General features: G+C 34.4%; 3 protein-coding genes and 1 non-coding gene across 5 annotated transcripts in view; 2 read left to right on the forward strand and 2 right to left on the reverse strand.

The window, feature by feature from the left end:
• Positions 1-503: 503 nt before the first annotated feature.
• On the reverse strand, positions 504-1,985 carry Surf1 (surfeit locus protein 1). The gene is made up of 5 exons (XM_069044278.1): positions 1,746-1,985; positions 1,571-1,692; positions 1,324-1,521; positions 1,099-1,272; positions 504-746 (listed from the first exon to the last, which is right to left on the reverse strand). Exons 1-5 carry the CDS (start codon positions 1,914-1,916, stop codon positions 536-538), a joined length of 876 nt encoding a protein of 291 aa, XP_068900379.1. The 5' UTR covers positions 1,917-1,985; the 3' UTR covers positions 504-535.
• A 105-nt stretch (positions 1,986-2,090) lies between these two features.
• Positions 2,091-8,173, forward strand: LOC138128068 (breast cancer type 2 susceptibility protein homolog). The gene is made up of 11 exons (XM_069044272.1): positions 2,091-5,137; positions 5,191-5,334; positions 5,385-5,636; positions 5,689-5,797; positions 5,848-6,018; positions 6,151-6,358; positions 6,408-6,634; positions 6,691-6,968; positions 7,016-7,237; positions 7,289-7,505; positions 7,787-8,173. Exons 1-11 carry the CDS (start codon positions 2,403-2,405, stop codon positions 7,985-7,987), a joined length of 4,764 nt encoding a protein of 1,587 aa, XP_068900373.1. The 5' UTR covers positions 2,091-2,402; the 3' UTR covers positions 7,988-8,173.
• A 324-nt stretch (positions 8,174-8,497) lies between these two features.
• Positions 8,498-8,570, forward strand: TRNAR-ACG (transfer RNA arginine (anticodon ACG)). Its single transcript has one exon. It is a non-coding gene; the product is annotated as a tRNA-Arg (tRNA).
• Positions 8,571-15,004: 6,434 nt separating this feature from the next.
• The window catches only part of Ets65A (DNA-binding protein D-ETS-3), an 81,760-nt gene continuing 69,898 nt past the window's right edge, over positions 15,005-26,866 (reverse strand). Inside the window, exons 8-10 of one of the 2 annotated variants that reach the window (XM_069047362.1) lie at positions 24,690-24,879; positions 21,895-22,106; positions 15,005-16,014 (exon numbers count right to left, since the gene is read on the reverse strand). In XM_069047362.1, coding sequence (XP_068903463.1) covers positions 15,848-16,014; positions 21,895-22,106; positions 24,690-24,879 — 569 coding nt within the window. In that variant the 3' untranslated portion in view covers positions 15,005-15,847. The remainder of the gene's footprint in view (positions 16,015-21,894; positions 22,107-24,689; positions 24,880-26,866) is intronic. The other variant, XM_069047371.1, reaches the window with a different exon arrangement.

Here is a 26,866-nt window from a genome sequence, read left to right on the forward strand (position 1 = left end):
TTCAATGACACCAAATTTTTCCTAAATGTTTGAAAGGACTCTCAGTGAAAATTATGTAAATTAAATAGCGGTTATTGAATTAAAATCAAGTATTTACCTGTTTCATTAAAAAATTTGAATTTTTACAGAATATTCTACAGCGATACACAATCATTCCTGAATTTTTTGAGAATCGATTAGAAGTAGGTGTTTTCGATTGGGCGGTAAAACTTGGATCACCCTGTACAAAATTCTCTTTATGCATAAACAAACTCACTGCTTGCGAGTCAGTAGACGAGGATAATATTTCTCACTCTTATCTATAGGTACTCTTATCCTTTTTTACAAAGCTAAATTCGACCACAAACCTTCGAATAGCTGCTAAAATACGTTATCTCGGTAAAAGAATGTGGAAACCACATTTTCGTGATAGTCTTTAACATTACCAAGATGATAACAAAATGTGGATAGATGATGAATGTACTACTGATTAAAAGAATGTGATTATTGCTGAACAAAATAAATACACTACTTAAAAATACTTTATTTAGAATTTTTACAACTTAACATTTTTTATAAACTGTTTGTACCACAAATAGCTAGTGACGGCACTTAAACTGTACCATGTGATAATGTAGGATAAGTGTTCATTTCGCAATGACACTCTTGTCTGGCCTCCTATTGGTCCTTCCGGTACGTCAAAATCGTTTGTAGCTTCAAGTAACACAGGCGCTGCACCTGTGACCTTAGCCATCTGATGCAAATCTCTGCAATGTTTAAAGTTTGCTTTTTAAGTTGACAAACGAAGAAAGAGTGAAATTATACTTGTGGCATCAATTTTTATGCAAGATTAATTATTTAGAAGATTTTTCAACATTATTCAAGTGGTCGAACGGAAATGAATGAAAATTTTATTGTTCCACCGGCGTTTAATAGAAAGAATATTTTGTATTTTATATTAATAATAATCGGTCATTGCGTTGTCCTAGTAAAAGAAAAAACAAAACAAAACTTAAATATGCAATCGCCTTGAATTACGCAGTTTCGTAAAAAGGCGTGATGTAATTTGTAATATCAATGACTTTCCTTCATAATTAGTAAAAATCATTAGTAACTCACCTGAAAAACCACTGGTTACTTCCTTCTTGATTTTTTGGAATAAAATTTGGCCTATTTTCATGTAAACGTACAATCCCAATAACGTCGACCACATTTTCTACTTGACCTTTTTTTCTGTTGGCTGGATTTTTGCAATTACTGGGAACCCAGCCTCGATTGATTAAAATAGTTTCCCTACAAAACAATAAAATGAATATTTAATTTTAAAAATTATGAATTCAATACTCTCTATCTGCTAATTTGAAGGGAGTGATGACTAAGTATCCTTGATTTTTTCTTGTCGTTGTAGAGATAAGTTCACTTTTAGTGGCAGCATCACCCTGTACAATTAAAGTTCTAGGTCCCAAATATAGCTCCTTCTCATGTAGAAAAAATCCACGGACATGTATGGGTCTATATTCCATGTTTTTTAATTCATTTAAGCTATAAAAGTAAATTTAGTTACAGAACTGATCAGCAATGGCACACAAACTCCTCAGGCAGCGTTACTGGATCAGACTCCGTTAAATCCCTTAGCTTTTTCATTAAATCTTCTTTCCATTTTTTTCTTTGGACTTGCCACGTCCCTAAACCAAATGTTGATGCTGGTACCACCTGTAAGATTGAAAAATTAAATTCGAATCAAGAACCAACGTTCATATTACGACCAAAAGAAACCATCCCAACGGACCTATTTTTCGCGTATTCTGTTGCTGACGCGATGTAAATTTTGAATTTACGTTGCTTGAGTACGACTGTTTACCAACGCCTCGAAGAGAACAAGTAATGAAACACTTGTTAATACTGTTTAAATGTTTTATATTCTTTAATGCCAACATTTTTATAGGTTATGTGAAAATAGGTTATGTTTCATGTTTATATTTGATCAGCTGACTTTTTGACAGTTGGGGAAAGGTTGTCCAACTTAAAATCTAACCAAGCTGCTGTTAACAATAATTAAACATTGTGATCAACAAATATAATTCCAATTTTTCTTATGCAAATGTTATTGTAATTTTAATTTTTACGGATAATTTGTTCATAGATAATTGTATAAATATAAAACTTTTGAATCCATTACGTTACCAACTGAACTTCAAAGTAGAAACTAAAATGACTAAATCGATATGGTTTTTTAAAGTTTGGTGTTTATGGCGGCAAATTTATCTTAGAAATTCATCGTTCTGTCAGAACTGAAAGTGCTTTTTAAATAATGAACGTGGACGTATAAGTGTAAAATGAATATAAAGGAAATGTAGATTCGCACAGTATTAGTTTTTGCTGAAGTGAATTTGTAAGTTATAACCTAAAAATTGTTTTTCTCAATGGAAAACCCAACTGGAACACAAGAAGCTATCATGGAACAAATTGATATTTTGGAAAAACCGCCGTCTCCGGTTCTCGGCAATAGTAAAATGACGCGAAAATTCTTACTGGCCAGAAGGTCACAGAAAAAGAGTCGTGTTAAATTAACAGACCGGTTTTCTGAAGAGACTACAAAGAATCAAATACAAATTTATGACAAACATAATATTTTAACTGCGGAACCTTTAACATCAAGCCAGACTGAAAATGTTTTGGAAAGCATAGAACTATTTGAAAAGATGCAAGAACAGTGTGTTGCTGAAAATGATGAACAGCAACAGGTGGTGGAAACTGCAAAGGATTTTGATTTTAAAAGACCAGTTGTACCAGCTCCTCTTGCCAATAAATTGAATGAGTTTCAGAAAACAACAGAATGTGGAGGTTTTAAAACAGCAGGTGGCAATGTTTCTGTGAGTATTTCAGATGACATGCTGAACAAATCAAAAAATTTGTTTGATGACATTCTGAATCCAATCGTGAACTTAGAAAATGGTCGACCTAGAAAATATGCTTTTCTTAGTAAAAGAAAACTTGAAAATACTGAGGTTAAAACTGATAGTTGTGATAACATAAAACTGGATAAAAAATCCTATAATGAATCAATCAACAAAGAAAACTGGATGAAATTTGAAGGCAACAAAATAAATAGTCAATCTGCAAATTTTACTAAAAATTTAGATTCAAAATCAATAGGTTCCAAGCAATCATGGATACTGGAAAAGTCAAATTGTGATAATAACAGTTGCTTTGGTTTTAAAATGGCTTCAGGTAAAGATATTCAAGTAACAGAATCTGCATTGAACATTGCAAAGAAAAAATTTGGTGAAGAACTTGATACATTCAATCCTTTAGTGTCTGTAAATGAGTTAAGTAACTCTAAGGAAATGTTACATGCTGAAGATATGAACTTTCTAAGTACTCAGGAAACTAATGAATTATTTGGGGACTTTTCCTTTGAAGAAGTGCAGCTTGGTAAACAATCTGAGAGAGGACATAATAGTTCAGGAGGGGAATTTAAAGGTTTTAGTGAAAACACTGTTGAAGAAAGTAGTATAAATGTAGAAACATTTATGACAAAGCTTGCTCATTTTACAAAAGGTATAGGTGATAAGAATTTGGCCATGAATAACAATGGACCTATACAGAAAGATTCTGATTTGGCAAATCTAAAACGTAAACGTACAGAGCGCCGCATACCAAATGTTCCGCGAGACCATCAAGGTTTCACAAGTGCTTTGGGGAAGAAGAATAATGTATCAAACACCACCTTGCATAAGGCGCAAAAATATTTCAAAAACATCGCGTTCACGCCTCGGGAAATAAAGTTAGAGAATAATACTGAATTTGGAGGATTTAAGATGGCTTCAGGAAAAAAAATTCTCTTTGCGGAGTCTGCTATAAATAAAGCTAAACAAAGATTTGGTGAAGAATTAAGCGATTGTAAATTTTTCGATTTAGAAGATTTTAAAAAATCACCTGATAACCAAGACATGCACTTTCGAAATATTCAGGAAACAGACGTACTCTTCTCAAATATCGTTCTACCAGATAATAAAACCACGTCAAGTCCAGAAATTAAGCCATTCAGAGGTTTTCACAAGAATACAATTGAAGACAGCAAGAAGAAAACGGAAGAATTTTTTGCATTTGTTGAAAACTACAGTGGGGATGAGGAAACTTTGTGCCCGTCTTCATGTAGTAAATCACGATCCGAATTTAATAACTTATCTAAATCTGTCACAATGTTTAGTAAAAATGTGTCATTTAGAAATGCAGGTTTTACAAGCGCCGCAGGAAATACAATAGCTCTATCAGAGGCGGCTGTAAAGAAGGCTCAAAATATTTTCAACAGTATTGATGACTTCAAACTTGAAGATAATACATCCCAACATAACGTTTTTCAAATTTCTAAACCAGCCTCAGAAAATACAAAAGCTCTATCAGAGGCGGATGTAAAGAAGGCTCAAAATATTTTCGGCAGTATTGATGACTTCAAACTTGGAGGTAATACATCCCAAGAAAACATTTTTCAAATTTCTAAACAAAATATGAAATCAAGTGGAGGTTTCCAGACAGCTGCAGGAAGCTCTTTCACTTTGTCAGCAGATGCTCTCAAAAAGGCGAAACAATTTTTTCAAGAAGCTGATAGTGAGTCTGGTTTGGATACCTTCTCAAATACTAGTAAAGCGGATGACAGTGTTGAAGAACAGCATGTCCGTCAAAATATTTCAAGTAGTTCTTCCTATTCGAGTAGCGCTAAAAAGCCTGAAAGAAAAAAACGACTAGGAGTATCAGCGTGTAGACCTGTTCATCAGATCTCCACAACTAAATTAGAGAGAGCTGCACAGCTTTTTGAAGATAAAAAATCGTCTGTTGCCTCTCCCATGAGAAATAATCAACGGTCAGTCTATAACTCCACACCGTTAAAAAATGCCCCAACTGTTCACCTAGATTCAGATATAACTCCCATTAAAAATTTATGTAATGAGAGTTTTGACAAAAAACACGTAGAGAATGTTGGTGATAATCGTATATTAATTCGTGAATGTAGAAAAGGAGGTATTAATGCGTGGAAGGAACACTTAGAAAATGAAAGAAAGTCTTTAGAAAGGAAACTAAAAATGATCGTAGACAGAAATGAAGCGTTAAGTTTGCAGAAGTATCTGTTGGAAAATAATTGTCAGGATCAGCGCAAGTACGTAGACACATGTTTTTGATTTATTTTTTGATTAATTTTCATTTAATCAGGAGACGAAACGGTGTTTTGTATGATAAAAAACAAAGTTGTGAAAAAATCACTTTGCAAAATTTTTTAAAACCAGATCTTTCAACAAATAGACTTCCAAAGATAACTCCACAGAATGCGCAATTTGTCCACTTCAACAATCCACAGTAAGCTGTTGTTACAATTTTGTCCCGCATGTCTCAACTGTGCTTTATAGACCACATTCACCCTACATTACAACTTCAGACGGAGCTTCAGTAGTTCCAGGCACAAATGATCTTATAGGCTTATCTGAGATTGAAGTGGCATTTAAAGTGATGCCCGGAGTTGAACCCGAACTGATCCCCACGGGCTGGATTCGAAACCATTTCAAATGGATCGTATGGAAACTGGCCAGTTACGAAGTTTTCTCGACAAATCTGAAAGACTGTCTGACAATAGAAAATGTAATACAACAATTGAAGTACAGGTGCGTATATTATTTTTTGTATTTTCGAATAAAATTTTGTTATCTGATTCAGGTACGATCGAGAAATCGATAGAGCCGAACGCTCGACGCTTAGAAAAATCGTTGAGAAGGACGACGTTCCACAAAAAAGAATGGTTTCATGTGTGTCAAACATATTTGATGTATTGTTGCAGTAATTGACAATTACAGATTAAACGTCAAATTGTTGCAGCTGCAAAATAAGAAATTTGAGTTGGAACTGACGGATGGTTGGTACAGTATCAGGACTGTTGTGGATGAGCCTCTTTGCCGGCAGATTTCCAGAGGGAAAATTCGAGTTGGCACAAAATTGGTAACAAGCGGGGCAGAGCTGTTGAATTGTGAAGGTTGTCACCCTCTGGAGGTAATTGTTTTCAGGGTTAGCGTGTAAATTGTGTTGTAAAGTACCAAAATCCTGTGCTGTTACGTTACAGTGTGGGTGTAGTTATTTGTCAAATATTTTACTAGAAAATAAAATTAATACTTAATTTGTTAGGTTCCCGACGCGGTCCGTTTAAAAATCTGTTGTAACTCAACGAGGCGAGCGGTGTGGTATTCCAAACTAGGGTATCAAAAATGTCCTGAACCTTTTCCAGTGAAGTTGGAGTCTGTATTTGCAAATGGCGGGTTAATTGGCTGCATGAAGCTTTACGTCGCAAGAATTTACCCTGTAAAGTTTCTCGAGAAGAAAAGTACACTGTCAAGTGTGAATATTTATTTCGCTATGAAATGTTTGTTGACTTTGTTTTGTAGTTTGGAGAAATGAAAAGGCTGAAAAACTACAAGCTCAAGAGTATGATATTAAACGTCGACAAGAGATGGAAGAAGTACAAGAAACTATCAGAAAAAATCACGAACAGAACAGGCAGAGTTCAAAATTAGTAAATGTCAACATGAAAGAGAGTGAAATCAGAAAAATTAGTAGCCCAGAAACTTTGTATAATTTGTACCAGAACAGTAAGGATCCTGAAGGACTTCAGGTGCAGTTTATACATTTATTTGATGTGAAAAGACGCCGTTTTGTTTCACTTTAAAGGAAATCTTGTCTGATTCACAACGAAAGTCAGTCGCAGAATATCAACAACATTTATCGTACAGACGGCAGCAAGAAATATCTCGTGAGATACAAGATGGAGTCCGTAGGTTGTTACAATCTACGACGCGAGATGTCTCACCTGTCCTGCAGTTGCACGTAATTGACGTTCTCGATCCAGACGAGAAAGACGGTGTTTTTCAAATTTGGAATCCTTCAGAAGGTCACTTGGAGCTAATAAAAGAATCGGCGATCTTTGATGTGCATAACTGTTTACTAAAGTAAGCAGACTCCATTGATGTTTTTGTGTTATTTGGACTCGTTTCAGGAGAAATGATTGTCTATCCGCCACGAATCGTACAAGATTTAAATTAGATTCACAGGAGTGCTCGCGATTGAGCAAGTACAAGCGACGTCTGCTTCGAATATCCGAAACTTCAAATTTGACTAAGAAATTGTACTTTAACGAGTTTGATACCGTGGGAATTGTAGTTCAAATGTCGGTTAGTAGTTTTAGTCAAAACTTGTGGTTGGCAGATCCTTGCGGAAGGTTGGCAAATTTTTCTTGTACAGGCTTTGGTTGACTGGGTTGTTATTTTAGTTTGTTGTTTGTCAAAATATTTGAGGGACCTACGCATTGTTTGTTGTTGGATAAGGTGAAGTGTGGACAGTTGGTGGCCGCGTCCAATTTAGTTTTTCCACAATCAAAATTGGAATTTGGGGAAGCAATCGCGAATCATTCGACCGTTATCTCGTGTTACCCTCAACAAAAGCATTTGCAAGAAGGGATCGAAGCATTTAATAGACAATTTCCGAAAGTGAGTATGTTTTTAAAATGTCGATAAACGCTGACTGAAATGTAAACTAAACGACAAAGGAGCCGAATCTAAAATTATTCGGATTTACGTTTGTGACTGTTCACATAATGCCATTACAGAATCTTTCAGATGGTTCTAACGTAGTACGACGATACCAACCAGTCTTGACTATTTTTCTTATTCAATTAACTATTTGAAGCCGCTATCTTTGTTGAGTTTATAAATTTTGTCGACGTTTCTCATTACTTTTATGTACTGTAACCATAATTGTTTTACCGCAGGATCTTCAGTTATTTTTGGAAGAATGCAATCAAAAGATATCATATTACATTGACAAAGTTGGGATCATGAAAGATATTTCAAATGCTTCTTCGAAGTCTCTTGTTCAGTCGAGCTCGTTAGCTGCCTCAGATGCTTTCGATGATAATTCAGATGTCGATGATAACGTATTTTCAATGATTGATATCGACAAATATTCTTAGAAGATATCAAACATGTGTTTTGTGTATTTTTTTTTTGTTAAAGAGTTTTATGTTTTGATAGTTTATGTGTTAATTTAATTACTGTAATAATTGTTACTCGTTGCTGTTAAGTCTCAAATAAAAGATGCTTGAATATGTTATTTTATTAAAAAATATTTTGAAAATAAACTTAAACAAATAACTGTTGATGATTTAATCTTTTTTTTTTTATTAGATTATCAGACTCCTAATTTTATTGCTTTATGATGTTCTGATCTTCTTCATAAGATAATAATAGATAAAATTACAATACAAATTGAATTTTTATAGATAATTGCCTGTATAATGGTAAGTCTTTAGTTAATATATGGCAAGAAGTGTAGTGTTGATGTATAAATGTTAGTATTACTTTTGTAAAATTAATACAATAAAAATTTCTTTTTAATAAATCATTAAAGTAATTATTTACTTATTATTAGAAATTACTGTGGTGAGTTCGAGTTATGTCGACTAACCAAAAGAGCTTCATAAGGCCCTGTGGCGCAACGGATAACGCGTCTGACTACGGATCAGAAGATTCCAGGTTCGAATCCTGGCAGGGTCGCATAACTTTTTTAAAATCAATTTCAACGGGAATAAATCTTTTGTTAAAAAAATATACAATTTTTATAATAACAATAATATGTAGTATATTATTCAATCAGCTATGATGGCTATTACTCGTGAGGTGATTTTATGTCACGATCCGCAGGCGAGTGGCGTAATTCATCCGAGCGAGTAATAGCCATTATCCGCGAATAGAATACTATATAGTTCATTTCAGAAATATATGCAGTGACGTCACGTTTGAATCAAGAAGTCGACATGCCGTTCGTCCGTATTTGACATTTGACAGCAAGACATAATGAGTTGTTTATGTTACCGCCATTGTCAAGAAATTATAGTATTTTCTAGTGTTGGGCATAATCGATATATTTTGATAATCGAATAAATCGAAATAATCGCTTTTAATAATCAAAATATCATTCGACTCTCCTATTATGGATGATGCGCATGCACAGTGTTGTGCATTTATTTCGAATTTCTTACGCCGCGTCGAGTCAGACGCACGTCGATAGTTCTATGTTACTCAAATCGTACGGTTGGAAGTGAGATACATAGAGCGACGAGCGACCATCTTAATTGCGCACGTAGCAGAGCCAATGAACTTGTTTGACATGTGTTGAAAGGAGATAGCTGCATACACGTAGTTCGTGTTATAAACTGATACAACTGCATATATTTTAGAAATAGACTATACTTTTTCTACGACTATGAAGAGAAATTGGTAAATAAGTTTTATTATTAGACAAACTGAAACTGACGTTTTAAAATTATTACTTTGTAGACTTGATACCTACCCTTGCATTAAAATTTGCGATTGGACTTCGTAAACTATAGTTGACTCAAGTTGCAAAAAACTTGTCATTTGCAACACCATTTTTTCAATATTTTTAAACCAAATAAAGGCACAAAAAGGCCAGAAAATCATAGTTTGGATTGAATATTTTCCATATAAACATAGTTTTAAAGTAATTTCAAATGACTAATGCCATAAAAATGCTGTTGCAAATGCAAAATGGTTTTTTGCAACTTGAGTCAACTTTAGTTGCTATGATATTTGCAGTGAGTTCTGAAATTATTATTCAACGGGCCATGGGTAATGAATCCTGTTATCCAGTGAAAATGGAAAACACTTCAATAATTACAGTATTATACAATAAGAGTAGAAAATTGTATATTATAAACCAAGGTGGAGAAGTTCATGATTATAGCCAGACCGCCAAGATTAGATCCCGAAGCGTGCCGAGGGATGTAAGGCGCGAAGGCTATAAGGGACTTCTCCACCGTGGTTTATATACAATTTGTTTCACTACTAGATACGTTAAAACCCTTTCTAGTACTATGGCGGATAATAAATTTAGGCCGGCCTGTCATTGGCTTGACATCAAAATGTGAAGCTGGCATTATGTTCAACTAATCCCATTTTCGATTTTTGTCATTCTTGTCATTGTGACAGCGATAATCAAAATTAAAATTGGGAAAAGAAGTGTGCACCAGAGAGAAGTGCCGCTACAAATCAGTTATGCTAGTGCGTCATGATCAGTAAGTTACGAAAAGGGCGAAGGAAACGCCAAACAGATTGAAAACCTTTAGTTTGACAAACTGACACATCAGTCATAATGACAATAAATGGTCGCTTGCATTGACTTTTTTGAAATGTCAGAAATTTGCCGGCCTAAATTTATTGTCCGCCATAGTACCTAGTAATAATTATTAATTAAATTATTTATCCACAACCGATACATTATGTTTTGAGACGTCTTATGGGATTAATAAAACACTAATGTCTTATATTATAAGACACTATAGGCCGTGTCAAACCCAAAAAGCTACCACCTGTTGAATTATGTTGGTGAAAACAAAGTTACACTAAGTGTATAATGGCAATGGCAATTTTGTATTGCATTCGTTGTCTTATTAGCTTAAAACACTCAAGAAAAGCCTAAACAGCTCGAGCTAACGCTCTCATGTGTATCTTTTTCTTTCGTGTTTTATATGCTTAATAAATAATAAAACACTTATACAGGGTTATTCTAAATGATTGTAGTCGAAGTAGGCGTGAAAACTGAATGTAAAATTTATGGTTGCCACTCCACATAAAAAAAAACATCAAAATGATGTGAATAAGTGAGTAGTTCACACACGGGTGTTAAATTGGGTGCAAAACAACTCAATATTTTTGAAATTGATTGCAAAACAACTCAACATTTCTGGATTCAATCGTTAATTTTACAAAAATAAATAAAAATCACATCACCACACTTTTCACCTAAAAAATGACAGTGACAGCGACAAAACTGACATTTCACATGAAAGCGGCAAAAATGTACCTAATAACCTGGGCATGGCCTACTTCGACTACAATCATTTAGAATAACCCTGTACAATAAATAACTAACATGTGTTCAATTGAAAAGTTCATCGAATTGGCTTTGATTTTTGTCGCTATCTTTGTCTAACCAACTTAATTTACGATGTTGTTGTCATTCAATTGAACACTTGTTATTTGTCCGATGCGACAATCCGAGTTCTCATTTTTCAACGGTTGCTATGGAAATTGAAGATCGTCTGTCTACATTAACCAATGAAATCAACGAAAATTTTTCGTTGCTAGGTGACTGCTTAATAATGAAAATTTATTAACCAGGAGAGAAATTATGTACCTAATACCGGGTGATCAAGAAGGACTGTTTAAGTTGGCAGTACAATTAAGATTTTTTTTTAAATTCGGTTATTTATAACACTGCAACTGGATATGTTTTGTTGGTTTATTTTACAAACATCTGATATAGGTATAGCATTAACAACGACAAGCCACCAACAACCGGAAGTTACTCCTGTTATACGATTTAAAATACGATCCAGGGTTACCAACTTAAACAGTCCTTCTTGATCACCCCGTACTTCTGGGTTCAGTTCGATTTATTTATTTTTTGTTTCTGTATAATTTTTATTTATCTCAATAAGATTTTCACGGTGTCAAATATCCCTTCATATTCGGTTTGATTTTCTTATTTTGAAAGTATTTATGTTTTTGACGTTACACAGTTAATGTTCTGCTTTTTTTCCTTGTTTTGTAATGGTTTATTGAAAATTAACGATTGGAAATACGTATTCCAGCACTATAACTGTAGGTCATAGCAGAGTGATCAATCAAATCACAAAACAAACTCCAATATAGCCGGTCAGTCAATATTTTCAGCAAACATTATCCCCTTATTTGATAATGGCACGTCCAAGGTAGATGTCTACGTCGATAGCAAATCACCTCAACAAAGTGGGTGGTCAAGTTATTTGACGATTTTATCGGAACGAAGTGTAGTTTATTTTGCAAATTGTAAAATGTAATTTAAATTTTAATTTACCATAATTTTGTTACATTAAGTATACAATATAGTTAAGGGTACAATTTTCAGTGAATAATTTCTGGAACATATACCTAAACAATTTCAAAGAAACTACATATTGAGTTTTTATTGCACCATGTTCCAAGAAATTAATACGTTCACGTGAGAAATCTTTAATAACATTAAAATTATGTACACCCATTCAGTGAGAAACTAACACTCACGTGTCAGAGAATTTTAATTTTTACATTTAGTAACAGACGGTTAATTATGAAAATATTGCACGAACAATACACGATCTGATAAATTCTCTTTTGGTTAAGTAGCGAGAGAGATCAAGTGATACATCATTTGAAAGGTCTCTTAATTTTCTATCCAACAGATGCTTGATTTTTCAATTTCATCAATACGCTTCAATCATGATCGTTTGAATCTGGTGTCATAGACAACCAGAATACATTGTTTCACTCTTGCATTTAAAGAAATTTTCAGACAAAAATGCCAGTCGGGAACATGTTTGAGATGAACATTATTTCCAACAGGATGGATCTCCCACACGAACACGAGATTACCTGGAGCAAACATATCCGAATAGGCGAATTGGCAGACGTTTTCCAAATGAATAACCAGCTCGTTCGCCCGATTTAACTCATCTTAATTTTTTCTTATTAGGATATTTAAAATCGCACCTTCAGTAAGCATTGTGTTATTCATCAATCTTAGTTCGAAAATTATTTATAAACTTTAAACTAAAGTCCATTCACGTTGGATTTTCCTCTCAAGGTCAAATAATTTAATTTTTTGGCTCTATAATTATGTTTTGTAAATAGTGACATGCAGCTAACCAACATAATGCGATTTAGCAATGCTAAAAACATAATTATAGAGCCAAAAAATTTAATTATTTGACCTTGATAGGAAAATCCAACGTGAATGGACTTTACAAGACTGAAACTATTTATTACCTCCAGAATGAGTTATAGAATTAAAAAAAAATAAAGTCACTATTCTAATAATGACTTCATTTTTATTTTTATTCACTATCTATAGTGAATTAACGATCCTGCAACTGACGTATAACATGACGTCCCCTGTTGCTCGAAATGACAAAGCTGACAGCTTCAACTTTGCAGATTTATTCTTCAGTTTTACATTAAAAAACATTAATTACATTTCAAACTTGACAGCTCCATCTTTGCATATTCATGCTTCAGTTTTATATTGAAAAGGGAAGGAGACGTCAAGACTCTATGATAAAATAACATTTTCAAAAATTCAAGATTAAATCAATTTTTTATGTTAAGTTTATTTGAGTATTCACAGAATCTAAAGCTACATTGAATTCTTTTCATAATATTTTCAATATTCTCAAGATATTTAATAATTTTTTAATCAGTTTTTAATTGTCCAAAGAAAATTTTACAATCTAGGTCCTAGATCTATTAACCTAAAAAAAACTGGAATAAAAAAAATGAGAGAATATAGCTGTTGGCACTACGTTGCAAGAAGTTTTTTTAAAATTTCGTATGTAGTTTATAATATGTAGTTATTTATTTTTTTACGTTTAAAAAATGTGGGTTGGCAGCGAACCAATCCGTACAAATTTAAAGTATGATAAAAATATCATGATTTCTAAATTTCAATGTTTCATGAAAAGAAAATGATTATCAGAGATGATATTTTATATAGATGAGTCATTGTTAAGGATTTTTTTAATTACATATTTTAATATACATATTCTATTTTCCTTTATGTTGTTGACTTGTAGTCGAAACAAAATTGTTTAAACTGAGACAACAAACTAACCAAGAATATATCTTTCGTCCAATCAATCACTCTTATTAAAATAAAATTGCCTCAACAATCGAACAAGTTGACCTCAGTCATCGCTTCTCATTTCCCACAACACAAGTATTTGCTTTTTAAGACCGAGTTCGTGCAAACATTTGCACTCCGGTACCTACCTATCATTATTAGGCCATAAAAGTTCAGGACCCTGGAGTTTCTAAGGTGTCTCGATTGCATTTCCGGCCATTCCTGGCGCATCCACCAACAGGATTGGGTAAACCGACAATCGATCGTTGTTGAAGAACCAATGAGGATTTTACTTCAGGTAACCAAGCAACACTCCATACTTCACAATTAAGCCTATCTAAATCATAAAGCGAAGCATACTTCAAGTAATCTACTTAAGACCGCTGCCACCAAATCGTGCGGCCGGGATTTATCGCTTTCTGCACAAGAGTCTCGACGCAGCCTTCCAATGAAATAATTCCGAATTTAAAGAAGCTTATAGTTTTTGTTTAGAATAAGTGAAGCAATATTGTCTTCATTGTGCTGGGACGTATTCCTTTTCCGCCATGTGTAAATATCGGGGGTTTCCCTTCGTCGCAAGAAGCCTTTACAAGAGTCATGTTGAGGGTGGAACCTTGAAACGTGTTATAAAACACTGTTAACGATGCAAAATTTAGATAAAAGTGTTCGTCACGCCCTGTCTTGTGCCGTTCATAAGTTACGCTGTCAGAGGGGAGTGCACCCGAATGAAAGTCAGGCACGGACGAAGACGTATTAGCGATTAATAAAAAATGTAAAAAGTCGACACTCCGTTCTCGAAATGGCAAACAGAAATGAGTAAACACGTAAAATTTTCACATGTCTTTCGGTTCATTTTGTCTAGTTCTTCCAATCCATTAAATCCGCTTTTGCGTCAGCCGAAGTTCTGCATATAACCCTTATTTCCAGACCCCTCGGCGTCTTCGGTGACTGCTTTGTAACTTTCTGGCCGCACACAAGGCTCAGGAACCGAATCTAGTAGCCTGTGCGAATGAAATCGTGCGGAAAACGTATGCCCTACGACCGACACGCGCCATATAATGACGTAATGATGTAGTGATACATGGACGTCACCCTCACTTAAACTTCGTTCCAAACTTAAATAGCCTTCACTTAAATCATTTTTATCGCAGTGATTTTTGATATGTGAAAGAATTAATGCACCACGTGATCGCGAGACGTCAAATTTGTGAATCAGCGAGGTGACGTTGTAGTGTCAAGTGTGGGTGAGGGTAGCGAAAAACGGGAGTTGGATTTTAGGCTATATTTTGTATAATAAATACATAACATTTATACACTTTTTAAGATTGCGGCAGCCATTCTGTGGCTCCTTAACAAAATGGCTTTTTACACGTTTGACATTTAGGTATATGACTAGTACATCTATGATATTTTTTGAACATACCGTCCATCTAATCTCTATTTTCTTTCTATACTTCAAGCCTTACAACAGATAGGTACTTATCGACTAGTTGTTACAATATACAGAAATATGTACAGTTATGAAAATAATATTATGATTACAATCTAAGGAGTGGTTGGAAAATAATAATTTAAAAATAAATAGTTTCTCGTAAATGGGAGGAACATAAGAGATTCATCATCTATGAAAATTATAGTTGGAGAGTTAGCGATTAATTTTTATAGAAGATGACCGGGGCATATTTAAAACACGTAAAATCTTATCACAGTCGCCGCTGGTGCGGTTTGTGTCTTTCTTTACACATTTCAAATTTTACTAAATATATACATTAAAACATTGCACTGTAATTAGACTACTATCAAGTTATTATACCTTAGGTAACAATAATCTCTTTGGATGCGACTAGAAATTTGTTCGTCCAATAGAAAACAGCTTTCGTTTTATCGGAAATAAAACTTGATGTCGTACCAGTCTTCTACATTTTATCTATGAAATTGGCAAATCATAATGTATTTAGTATGATTATTCTCAGCTAGTTATATTTTTAAATACTGTTTTGTGTCTCATCTGCCGAGTCGAACGGTCGCAATTGCTCACTCACGTATGAAGTTGGTGAAATGATTACATTGGTATTTTGCGGGTCCAGTCTGGCCCAGGCGATGAGGTTGCAGCAGGTCATGCGTAATGCGGATATGAACCAAGAGGTGGAGCTCCCAGGTGAGGACCCGCGTGGTGGCTGATGGAGTGCGTGCTGGCAGCGATGTTCGAGTAGAGGTTCGCGCTGGGGTTGCTCCAGTACGAACCGGGAGACGGAAAAATTGAACCTGCAACGAAAGGATGCACTTTTTTACTTTATAGCCAAGTTATTCGGCCGATTACAAAAAATAAAAATTATCACCAAACCAATAATCATAATTGCCAATTGTATTCTTCAAGTTACCTGATAAGATCAGTTCAGGTCAGGCTTTTTGAGAAACGTTTTCAAAATAACGACAACTTATTATCGTGCGACAGAAAAAATAAATAAATCGAGTAACCCATGACAATAGTACACGGTCATTATAAATGATAGTTGGCGTAAAAATCTAAAAATAAAAGAAATGTACAGTGGCGAGTACGGAATTTCGCACACATTGGACATTTCACTGACATAATTTTATTAAAATGAGGTACTGGCGGCAGTTTCGTGACAGTTTAGGTGAAACATCAGTCATGATCACGTATATCGTGATTGATTATAATGACAATAAAGCTTAGACTAGATAGTTCTTTTTAATGGCATACAAATTGGTGTGCGAAATTCCGTGCTCCCCACTGTACATAAAAACAAAACTTACTCACAATAATAGTGTACTCTCCAAAGATTAGACGTCCAAAGGAAGAATAAAATTGGAATTGAATTCGAAAACTTTTAACAAAGATACCCACAATTAATTCTTTCAATTAATGTTGATGAAAATATTAAAGATAGGTACTCGTAGGAAGAAGATTCTTGTAAATTTCTATTGGAGATTATATCGGGTGTGTCAAAAAGGACGGACACCAAAGAAGGTACACAATTTAGGGTAATCATGGAACATGAAGAATTTTTTTTTTTTTACTTTTGGCCTTTCGTTAACACGTAAGAGCTTCTGGAAGTTACAACTAAACTACCTGCAAAACTTTAATGATCCTGCTATTGATGTAATTGTATGTGTCAACTTTCAAAGGTGCCCTCAACAGATATCCAAAAATTCCTTTCACGAATACGTTTGAAATCCGTTTCTTCGTTTGGTGTGAAAGATTAGTTTTCAAACGCGGCAACATTGCTAACATATCATAGCAACGAAAAAAAAACGCCTTTATAAAATAATAAATTTCAATGAAATTGTGACAGTTTTCAAATTGTTTTCAAAATGAATTTTACCGCAGATGAATATTGTAATATGTATTTAGCTCTGGATGCCGCAGAAAATAACGCGGCATTTAGCTGCACAGACATATACCATGCGTTTTCCTAACGTAAGATATTCCAGTGTGATTGTTATTAGGCGTCTTGCCCAACGACTGAGAAAAAAATGTAACCATGACAACTACATACGGTAGTTTTTAGTTACCTCTTGCGTTGCTGCCATTTTCATTTTCACTTTCTGAGAGTTTTTTCTTTAACTGAAAGCTGCAGAACAGTTTTTGATACAAATTCGAGGTCTATGTTATGCTATGTTACGCTACTGAAAGGTCTGTCCGTTCTTTTTGACACACCTGATATATTCATTTGTTTAAATAAAAATTAGTAAAAGTCGACTATGCACCAAAATTCGCATATTTGTTCTTAAATTTAATTTTGTTGCCTGTTATGTATTATTTCAGGTACAATCGGATAGCAAAAAAAACTGGTACAGTATGTTACTGTAGACACTTCCAAAACTCACATTTTTGATTGAGTTTTGGAAGTGTCTAAAGTAACACCATGTACCAGTTTTTTTTCTGCTAGTCGATAGTAGTACATTTTCCTGTCTAAGCAGTCGAGCATGTTTATGACGACGTTTACCAAGTTGTAACCAAAACGATTGAATTATTTACAGAAAGCGAAACTGTTGATAGAAAAACCAGTAACTGAAAGAATGTATGGAAGCAACTCCATCCACTCGAAGGCTTAGTATCATTTGACAAATGTAGAAATAAATTAAGACATACGTTTTTTGACTAATAAACTAATAAGCCATGCCACGAAATGGAAAAAACCGAAAATTAAATTCTCAGGATGACTAGAAATACGTGAGAAATTAGTTGTCAAAATAAAAAGAATGTATTTAGAGACAAAAGAAATAATAATTTATAAATAAAGTTTAAAAGTAGGTAGAAGAATTCCGCCATTTGTGGTAAAATATTGAAAAATATTGTAATATTTAACATACAGACTGATTCACATAACTTTCCGACCCTAAAGAAAGTTAAATGCATATATAAGATTGAAATATGATGAGTCAGTGTCTTAAATACTGCCATTTTAAAATTTTTATAATTGTGACTGTCCAAACCATACAAAAGTTGAAAATTATTCATGTTTTTGGATCAAGGTATGAATGAAAAACGTATTGCTGGCTATATTTAAATTTCGTTAGAGTCGGAAAGTTATGTGAATCACCCTGTATTTAAAATGTGAAGCAAATAAAATAAAGGTTTAAAAGAGAGAAAAAAGGTAGAGATAAATTGTAAAAAGAGCCTAGCGGAACTGTACAGAGGAAACGTCCTTCAAATGTAAAGAAAGATAATTTATATCAATTTAAAAGCTGACTAGATTGAGGACAAACTGATGAATCAAGTTTTAAATGAAAAAAGAAAGTAGTAAGTAGTAAGTCATTCTCGCCCTGTTTCAATTTTCTCTGCTAGTTTCTACATACAATAAACAAATCTTTTTGTACTCTGATAGATTGTACTTTTTTTGACAGAAGACAGACCCAGAGAGTAGTGTGGCGGGAATTAATCTGCAGGGATACAACGGTTTTCTATACATATAACGTGAAACGATTGAGATAGAGAGTTTAGTATTTTTCACTGCTTTATGTTTTGGAACTAGAATTTAAAAACGTACTCTATCACCGTACGGATTTTACCTATAAATTAGTTTTCCTGCTTTATTTGTAACTATGGACGCATTTCAAATGATGCATTATGCATTGTTGGGTATCCGCATTGTTTGTGCAATGACGGACGTTTTCAGGTTATAACATTTGGCATAAAAACTTTTGACCACACAAACGACAGTTTATTTAAGAAAGTAACAAAAGACACTAAACTTAATACTCGAGCAGCAACTGTGGCACTCTCATCACACTGTCCATATACTGTCCATATAAGACAAGCATATCAAAATATTCTGAAGAAGTAAATATTAAGCGTTTTTAATGACTTTTTCGTGCCGCCGGCCGGAATTTGGTAAATTACAGATCTCGAAATCGTCCAGAAACACATGCATTGCCGGCCTAGTCCGGCTAAAAGTAGGGATTTTGAGTTGTCATCGGTTTCGGTTGGCATTTGTTATCAGAATTCTATCAAACGTCAATGTTTGTTCTGTGGATGGCTCGTTAAAAATGTTTTTTTATTTATAACAACGTACAAACTACAAAGAAGCAATATTTAACTAAAATTAATTAATTAAAATTACGTTTCGAGCCACTTCTTGAATATGGGCTGATGTATTTATTACAACAAATGTTTCAGGAAAATGTCAAAAACAAAACAAATTAATTTAAATTTAATAAATGTCAGGAAACAAGAGCGATGTTGATTTTAAAATTTAAATATTTAAATGTAAGTGTTGCCAACAAAAAAAAAGTCCCTAATACCAATTATTAAAACAAGTGCTTTAACTTCCATTTAACAAAAATCCGCAGAAGTCGGCACGAAAAATTTTGTGTATCACACGTCCAGAAACTGTTTTGCGAGCATTCGTACTTACGTCTTATCGACTCGTATTGTAAACCGTACTCATGCTCGCAAACGTGCAGTTTCTGGCCTTGTGATACAAATAACTATTGTAATTGTCAGAAATAATTTATTATGACATAATATCATCAATTACTTTACAACAATCAAATTAGTTTCGATGGTTACTAATATTATTTTTTAAGGTAATTTTATATTTACACGCGATTGGTCAATCAAAAACATTCTTATTTTAAAATCCAATGAGGATGGATTTTTAAAATATTTTTCCTATTATTCCCAGAAGATGATGATTTTACCGTATTATTTTGGTCCCCCAGTTCTGATAGACCCTGTATATTTTAAAAATGAAAATAAACACGCATAAAATGGCATAGTTTAACAAATCTTCTTTACAATCTTAATAATAATTTGGTTTTGATTTTCTGTTATTTCCTAAAGTGCTCGAGTCAGATCGATTAAGGATGCAATAATTTCATTCTGTACATAATTCACTTAATCTTATCAAATTATCAAAATTTATGTCGTTTTATTTCAACAAAGAGTAGGTATTAATTTTTTTGCACCTTTCCTTTGGTTTTGACACGCAGACATAATCACAAAAATCGTTTTGTATATTTTGTTCTTTAAATGATTTTATATAAGAAATTTCAAATTTTAACAATCTTCGTCGGCTCATACCTATAGGGATCAATTGCGTTGGGAGTATGTACTGTGTTACAACGTCCCGCATAAACCTTTCATGTGATTTAACCTCCATCCAAACAAAGACGGAAGATGGAGGATGTGGTAGCTAAATTAGCAATAAAAGTGACTCCTAAAAGCCTCCACAGTTAATGCAGTTTTGTTTATGGGCATTCATGGGTACAGCAATGATCTACTCCCACATATCACGGAACAGTGAATTTACGATTCCGTTAATGTAATTCATTTGTGTTGTCATCGCGGATAAGCAATTTACTATAATTTATGGGGTGTTTCATTTAATCTGTCTCTGCGCTCTTCCTAATAGAGCTTCTTGCCTTGACACAAAGACGAACGCATTGAAATACAAATTAGAAGCAACCCCTCCACTTGTGGACTTTGCACGTATATTTGCACAGTCTAAATGGTATGCTAAGTTGTTGCGGATGGCAAGTGACAAACGCATCTCACTTTGTATTTACTTAGCTCTCGAGCCGCGGTGTAAATTGCCCGAATTGCACGGAGGCAATTCCGAATTTGAAAATTCAAATTCAATTATTCAGTAGTTGCTTTGAGACAAAATGTGTCGATGAATCCTCCGGTTAACACGCAGTCATGCAGTGGAAGTAACACTTGCATCCCCTTAATGACGTAATGCCTTGATTGTGCATTGTTTCGCCCCTCTAAGAGAGCACATTACCCGTCATTTAACCGACCCTCCCGAATAACGATATTGTTAACAAACTGCCCCGATGCCCACTGCTGCATATGCGATGCACACAAAATCACCGCGTCTAATGGAAGATTTCTGAATTATTAGTTTGCGGTTAATTTTATTAGAGCCTGTAAGGATCATCCGCCAAAGAGCTTTATTCCGTACGTCGATAATAATAAATTTTCGATTATTTCAGATTTCAGCTCATGATTCTCTCACAAAAAAATTTAAATCCATTTTTAATTATGCATTACTCAAAAAATATTTTTCATGGAAGTCTATACAGTAAGTTAACAGTCTTATCTCATCCAAACATTGTCTACAAAGAGATAGGTACATATGTTAATTTTTAACTAGACTTTGTTTTTTCGGTGAAATGTCAAAGAAACGTCAGTTTTAAAGTAACGGTGTTGATGTTAACCTTGAAAACTTTTCGATTTCGTCAAAATTAACGGATGTTTTCTGTCATTGTAAGCAACGATTAACCTAGAATAAGTGGTAAAATGAGTTTTACCATTGAAGATAAAGTATTAATAATTAATTAATAATAGATTTTTGCGAGAGGTTGGCAACCAATAAAACGACTGTGTATAGCAAGATACATATGTGTACGATTAAGCTAAGACAGACGTTTCGATAAAACAAAGGATGAGGTTGCACTTTTGATTTGTTTTCTTGTTGATCGCTCTGTATGTTTTTTTTAAATTGTTTAAGTGTTTTAATCAGTAGTGGATTTTAATAAATCAACTAAATACATATGGCAGACTTTCTTTTTTTAAATAAATGTAACTAGAACAGAGACTAAGTTGTTGTATTAACGAAAATAAATCAACGAGTAAAATAGCACCGGAAAACCAAATTTCTTGAAAAAAAAAAACAACAAAATTTAACGAACCTGCTGAACTTGGCACGACGGCATGTGGACTCATAAAGCTCCCGAGCTTTGCACTGTGATGATAGGAACTCATGAAAAGCTCGCTTTGGTACTTGTAACTGCTGGGGTCGCTCGTTGCCGGTTGCGTGGCCGCCGCCAAGCCTTGGAAGTCGAATTTGTAGGCATACCTCTTACCGTGCACCTTCGTCATGATGTTCTTGTCATAGTAGTATCTGGAAGCAACAAAAAAAATACTTTCACCCCCTGATTAAATAAAAAACGAGGCTTTGTCGCCAGACCTGATTCATAACATTCGGTGAAGGGTCAGGAAAGGAAGGACGGTAACTGGAGTGGGCGAAGATGTAATTGCGAAATCAATAAGAACGGCGTCGGCGGAATCCGGAGGATGTGGCAGTCTCCGGTGTTCTCCGGGTCCGGAACTGGGCAGACTACACCGGACACGCTAATATGCTGGTCCACATGCCCGACAATTTGTACATATCTGGCTTTAATACAGTACCTCTCGATGGAAGGTGCCTCAGCATTTATTACTTAATTTTATAAAGATGTTCAACACAACGCTAAAGCTCATAGCACAAGATATAAGTGCCACTTCACTAAGTTAAGTCAAAATGTACGAGGATTAAACACCAACACTTGTTGTTTTGTTACTTGCTTGTAACAAGATAATATTTAATTTTTTATGAATCTATAAATATTTCAAGAGTTGTGGTAGGTATATAGAGCACATTCACGAATGATAATAATGAGCCCGGCGGAATTATAAATGCAACCCACAATACATTTCCAAATGTAGATATTTGTTTTTGATTTAAAAAACATAAAACATGGTTAGCTGTGCAGTTTCGTAAATTTTGACATAAACGTCATTCGCCTGGTTAAATGAAATTATAAAAAAACGAAAATTTAATCGTCGTATTTTAACTTTTTCGAAAATGTTTATTTAACGAGTCCGTGTCCGTGTGTAAATTAGGTTTTTTTGGCATGAGTGGGCCAGTTTAAAACTCCAGTGAAACGAGCGTTTTAAAGACTCATGAGTCCCAAAAAAAGACCAATTTTTACATAAGAACGACTTGAATACAACGTTTTTTTGTTCGACGAGCCCCTTAAAGGCTCCAAATCGCTTAAAATCTTTAAAATTAGCTTGACATTTCATTTTGACAAGTTGCGATGTTTATCAAAATCCGTTCACACAGGAGAAAATTCTCAAATTCTGACAGTGTCGGACAAAAAAATAAATAAAAGTTAAATGGAAATGTATTGTGGGTTCAATTCCTTCGGGCTCATTATCTGTCACTCGTGAAATACTCTGTAGAGGAGAAATGTTCTTAGAATCAACTTTTTCGCACCTGGTGCGAACATTTTGGCAAGAACTGTGTACATACAGGTGTCCCAGAGTTGCGAAAAAGCTCCATAACTTGTTTATCATTAAACATATCAACTTTTTCTTTTTTCTAGATGCTAGCTATGCTTCTAGAGGTAAAGTCAAAACGAAACATGACATCACGTGGGATTTGTAAATCAGTTGAATTCAGCTTACGTATATAACAGTGGCGGAGTCAAAACATTTTTCTTTTGTTTATGCTGTACAGGGTGTTACTTACTGGTGTTAGGGGAAGATGAAGATAGTTTTCATTATTCTATTAGAGGTTCTACAACAAAAGGCAAACATTCAGAAATCAAACAGCGTCAATCATTTTAAATTATGTGCAACGATTTGGAAGGTACGAATTTTCGAAGGGACCCCTGCAATTCGTAATTCTGGTAAAAAAAGCGCCACTGATCAAAAACAATGGCAGATAAGTAAAAACGATCTGTATAAATTTGAACTGGGTAGATTCCGTTTAAAAAAACAAAACTTTAGTGTTTTTATAATATTGAGACACACTGTATATATACCGCAACGTTTCCCGAATGTGCAGTAGAAGCGTGGCTATCATCTAAAAAAATTAAAAGTTGATATGTTTAATAACAAACAAGTTATGGAGTTTTTTCGCAACTCTGGGACACCCTGCATGTATGCAAAAAAATGAAGGATGAGGCGTGAAATTTCCGTTATCAGATTTCCTTGCTTCGTGAATGATGGACGTTCGACTCCAAAAATAATTTTCCAATGTAGGAACAATTCCGTGAGAGAAATTACAAAAAAATTGGTCTGTAAATGCATTAGCCAATATCGGTCGCTAATTGCTACAAATGAACACAGCAATGGGATTAGTGCACCCCGGTCGAGATTCCTGGCCCGCCAAACTAACGACCTCCGTGTCGCGCATCTCGCCAAGTCGAATAGCGATCGTCCTGCTGAGGATCCCTTCGGACGGTTCAGCAGGACTGCTGTAATATAACAAATGCCATTTGCTCCCGAATTGATCTGAAATAGAAGTTTTTATTCGGTCAAATGTCGAAGATTGCGCTAGTAAATCGGTGCGGGTCGACCTGGTCGCCTTGTCTGGTTGCTCCCGCAATATTTCATTTAGTTTTATGGCTTTGTTCGAAATAGTATTGACATTACAGTCGATAAAATTATAAATTTAATACACCAGTCTCTTGTATTAAAAATTTATCTTATTTTGTCAAATAATGGAACAATGCCTTAAATGGATTAAATATTAATACAATTTACTCGTTTGTATAATTTTAAGAATCGTCTGTTACCATGTGTCTAATATTTTACCAATTTTTGGCATTAGTTTCCTTGATGTGTCATGAGCTAGGTATACGACATAGATAATAAAATTGCGGATATTAATTGGGAACTGGAAATAGGTGACGATAAATTTTAGTAAACAAACTACCTTAACGCCCTAGATAATTTGTCGTAATTCATGTTAGGTTTCGATTTCCTTTCACCCCATCTACGCGCCACTTCATCCGGATCTGTAAGTTTGAATTCTCCGTTCGTGCCTTCCCATGTAATACATGCAGCGTTCGAAGAGTCGCTCAGTAATTCTAAAAGAAATTGCCACAGTTGAATTTGACCAGAACCTGAAACAAATTTTTTATTTTAATATTGTACTCCCGATACACATAAAAATTTAAAAATATATCTGACTGATTAAAATTCATCCCCTTCCAGCAAATAACATTATATTATATGTATTAGGTCCGTCCGGAGAGAAATTGTTAGCAAGGGCTACTATTTTGGGCGTTTCCTGATGCAGAGATTTTTTGAATAAGTACGTTTTATAAAGTAGTTGATTCGCGTTTAGCCTTGTTCATTTTAGTCGAACGGATATAAGTGGGTACTTTTGAGATTGCAGATTGCTATGAGATACCAACGTCCCATAAACATATACATGAGAAATTTGTTAGCCGGTGGGGTTGCTACTTGCGAATCTGACATGAATGTTCGGTGAAACGGCAGCCGCCGCCAGCAGCTCGACTAGATCAAGATAAAACAATTAATCGCAGACAATCTCGAATATTTAGCAATTTAAATGCATACGATTCCAGTTGTACGTATGTTAATGTTGACTCGACATGTGCCCGAGTTTCCTTCCAAGTCCAGGTGTGGTGGTGGTAGGTGGGTAAATCACCGATGCCGGCACAACATGCGTTTATTTCCTTCCGCCGTCACCGAATTTACAAGTTAAATTACATTTGAAATGCTAATGTGAAAACATGACAATGACACGATTGCTAAATTATGCGAACGCTATATTAACGTTATTAATATCAGCGCTGACTTAAGTAAATTTATTTAATTAGTATACATACGACACATCCAATTTGTTCTACCTGCAGGAACTTTTTACTTACGATGTAAGCGTAACGCTTTAGATAAGGATTTGAAGGTATGTACCGTGCGATCGAAAATAAAAAAAGTTAATTAATACACTTGAGTTGGCAGCACGTAAAAATTTAATTCAAATGTCATCAGATGTCATTAATTACAATAGTAACTGTCATTCCCGACTTTCAAGGCATTTATCAACAACTTGCCTTGATTATTTTGTTTTTCCGTACCTGAAAAACAACGTGTTCAAAAACAGGCCTGGCACAATTCCCGAATTAATGCAAGTAATTACTGATAACTGCAATTTAATTGATGTCCCGACTTTGCGAAGGTCATTTGAAAACATGAAGGAATTAATATGATAATATGCAACACAAAATACATAATTAAACTATAAATATTTTAACAGTAACCATAGAAAGAGTAAAATTTCAGACAGACTTACATCAGCGAAAACACATTGTCCCACTTTATTTTGTCCACAACTGTATGTTTGGAAGCTGAAGGCAGACATTTCGAACATTTACTCCAGTTAGTAAATACGACTGGAGCTCCTCATTATTTTTTACAACCGACAGGTCACACATAATGCACGCCTTTATGAAAATCAAGATTTCAACGTTCTCAAAATCATTAATCTAACTTTTAAGACTGACATCTAATAATTGAAATTTTAACGAATTGCCAACTGAAATTTTTGGTCACAGCCAACTCTAATTTTTTTTTTGATCTCACGGTATAATATCCTGCGTTCATTTAAATTTATTCTCAAAGATTGAGAACGCACCACTCGTGTAAAAGCGTGATTTAAACAGCTGATCTGTGATCCTTTATCCGCATAGGATAAATTTAAATGAACGCACGATATGTCTTGACGTATACAAGCAGTATCAGTATTGCTAGTAACTTACATTTACATTTAGCAACTACTACTCATTTTTTCATCATGTATTGTATGTTATGTTTATCTATGCTTAGTTACATTTATTTTAGTTGTTACAAAACATTACATTTTCTCAATAGCTATAAATTTGTTTCAAAATCAAAAATCCACCAACACTGCATTCTACCTCGAAAATACAATCGACAACGTCGCCAACTTTTGTTTTTAGTGTGTTTGGAAGTGTCAGAAAAACGTGGGGTTATGAAATAAAACTGTTGCAGTCGTTTTGGTCGTAGTTCATCGTGTTTTTTAAATTCGTCGAAGCACTTAATGAGCGCTCGCTTTAATTTAGC

Source organism: Tenebrio molitor, chromosome 1 (assembly GCF_963966145.1).
Source record: "Tenebrio molitor chromosome 1, icTenMoli1.1, whole genome shotgun sequence".
Taxonomy (NCBI): domain Eukaryota; kingdom Metazoa; phylum Arthropoda; class Insecta; order Coleoptera; family Tenebrionidae; genus Tenebrio; species Tenebrio molitor.

What these genes read in the sequence shown, in the direction of transcription:
- Surf1 (XM_069044278.1), bottom strand. Translation starts at nt 1,916, where the DNA reads ATGTTGGCATTAAAGAATATAAAACATTTAAACAGTATTAACAAGTGT. An exon ending in CCAGTAACGCTGCCTGAGGA is followed by an intron (nt 1,522 to 1,570) that starts GTTTGTGTGCCA and finishes TTACTTTTATAG; the next exon opens with CTTAAATGAATTAAAAAACA. An exon ending in AGTAACCAGTGGTTTTTCAG is followed by an intron (nt 747 to 1,098) that starts GTGAGTTACTAA and finishes TAAACATTGCAG; the next exon opens with AGATTTGCATCAGATGGCTA.
- LOC138128068 (XM_069044272.1), top strand. Translation starts at nt 2,403, where the DNA reads ATGGAAAACCCAACTGGAACACAAGAAGCTATCATGGAACAAATTGAT. An exon ending in AATTGTCAGGATCAGCGCAA is followed by an intron (nt 5,138 to 5,190) that starts GTACGTAGACAC and finishes TCATTTAATCAG; the next exon opens with GAGACGAAACGGTGTTTTGT. An exon ending in TTAATAGACAATTTCCGAAA is followed by an intron (nt 7,506 to 7,786) that starts GTGAGTATGTTT and finishes GTTTTACCGCAG; the next exon opens with GATCTTCAGTTATTTTTGGA.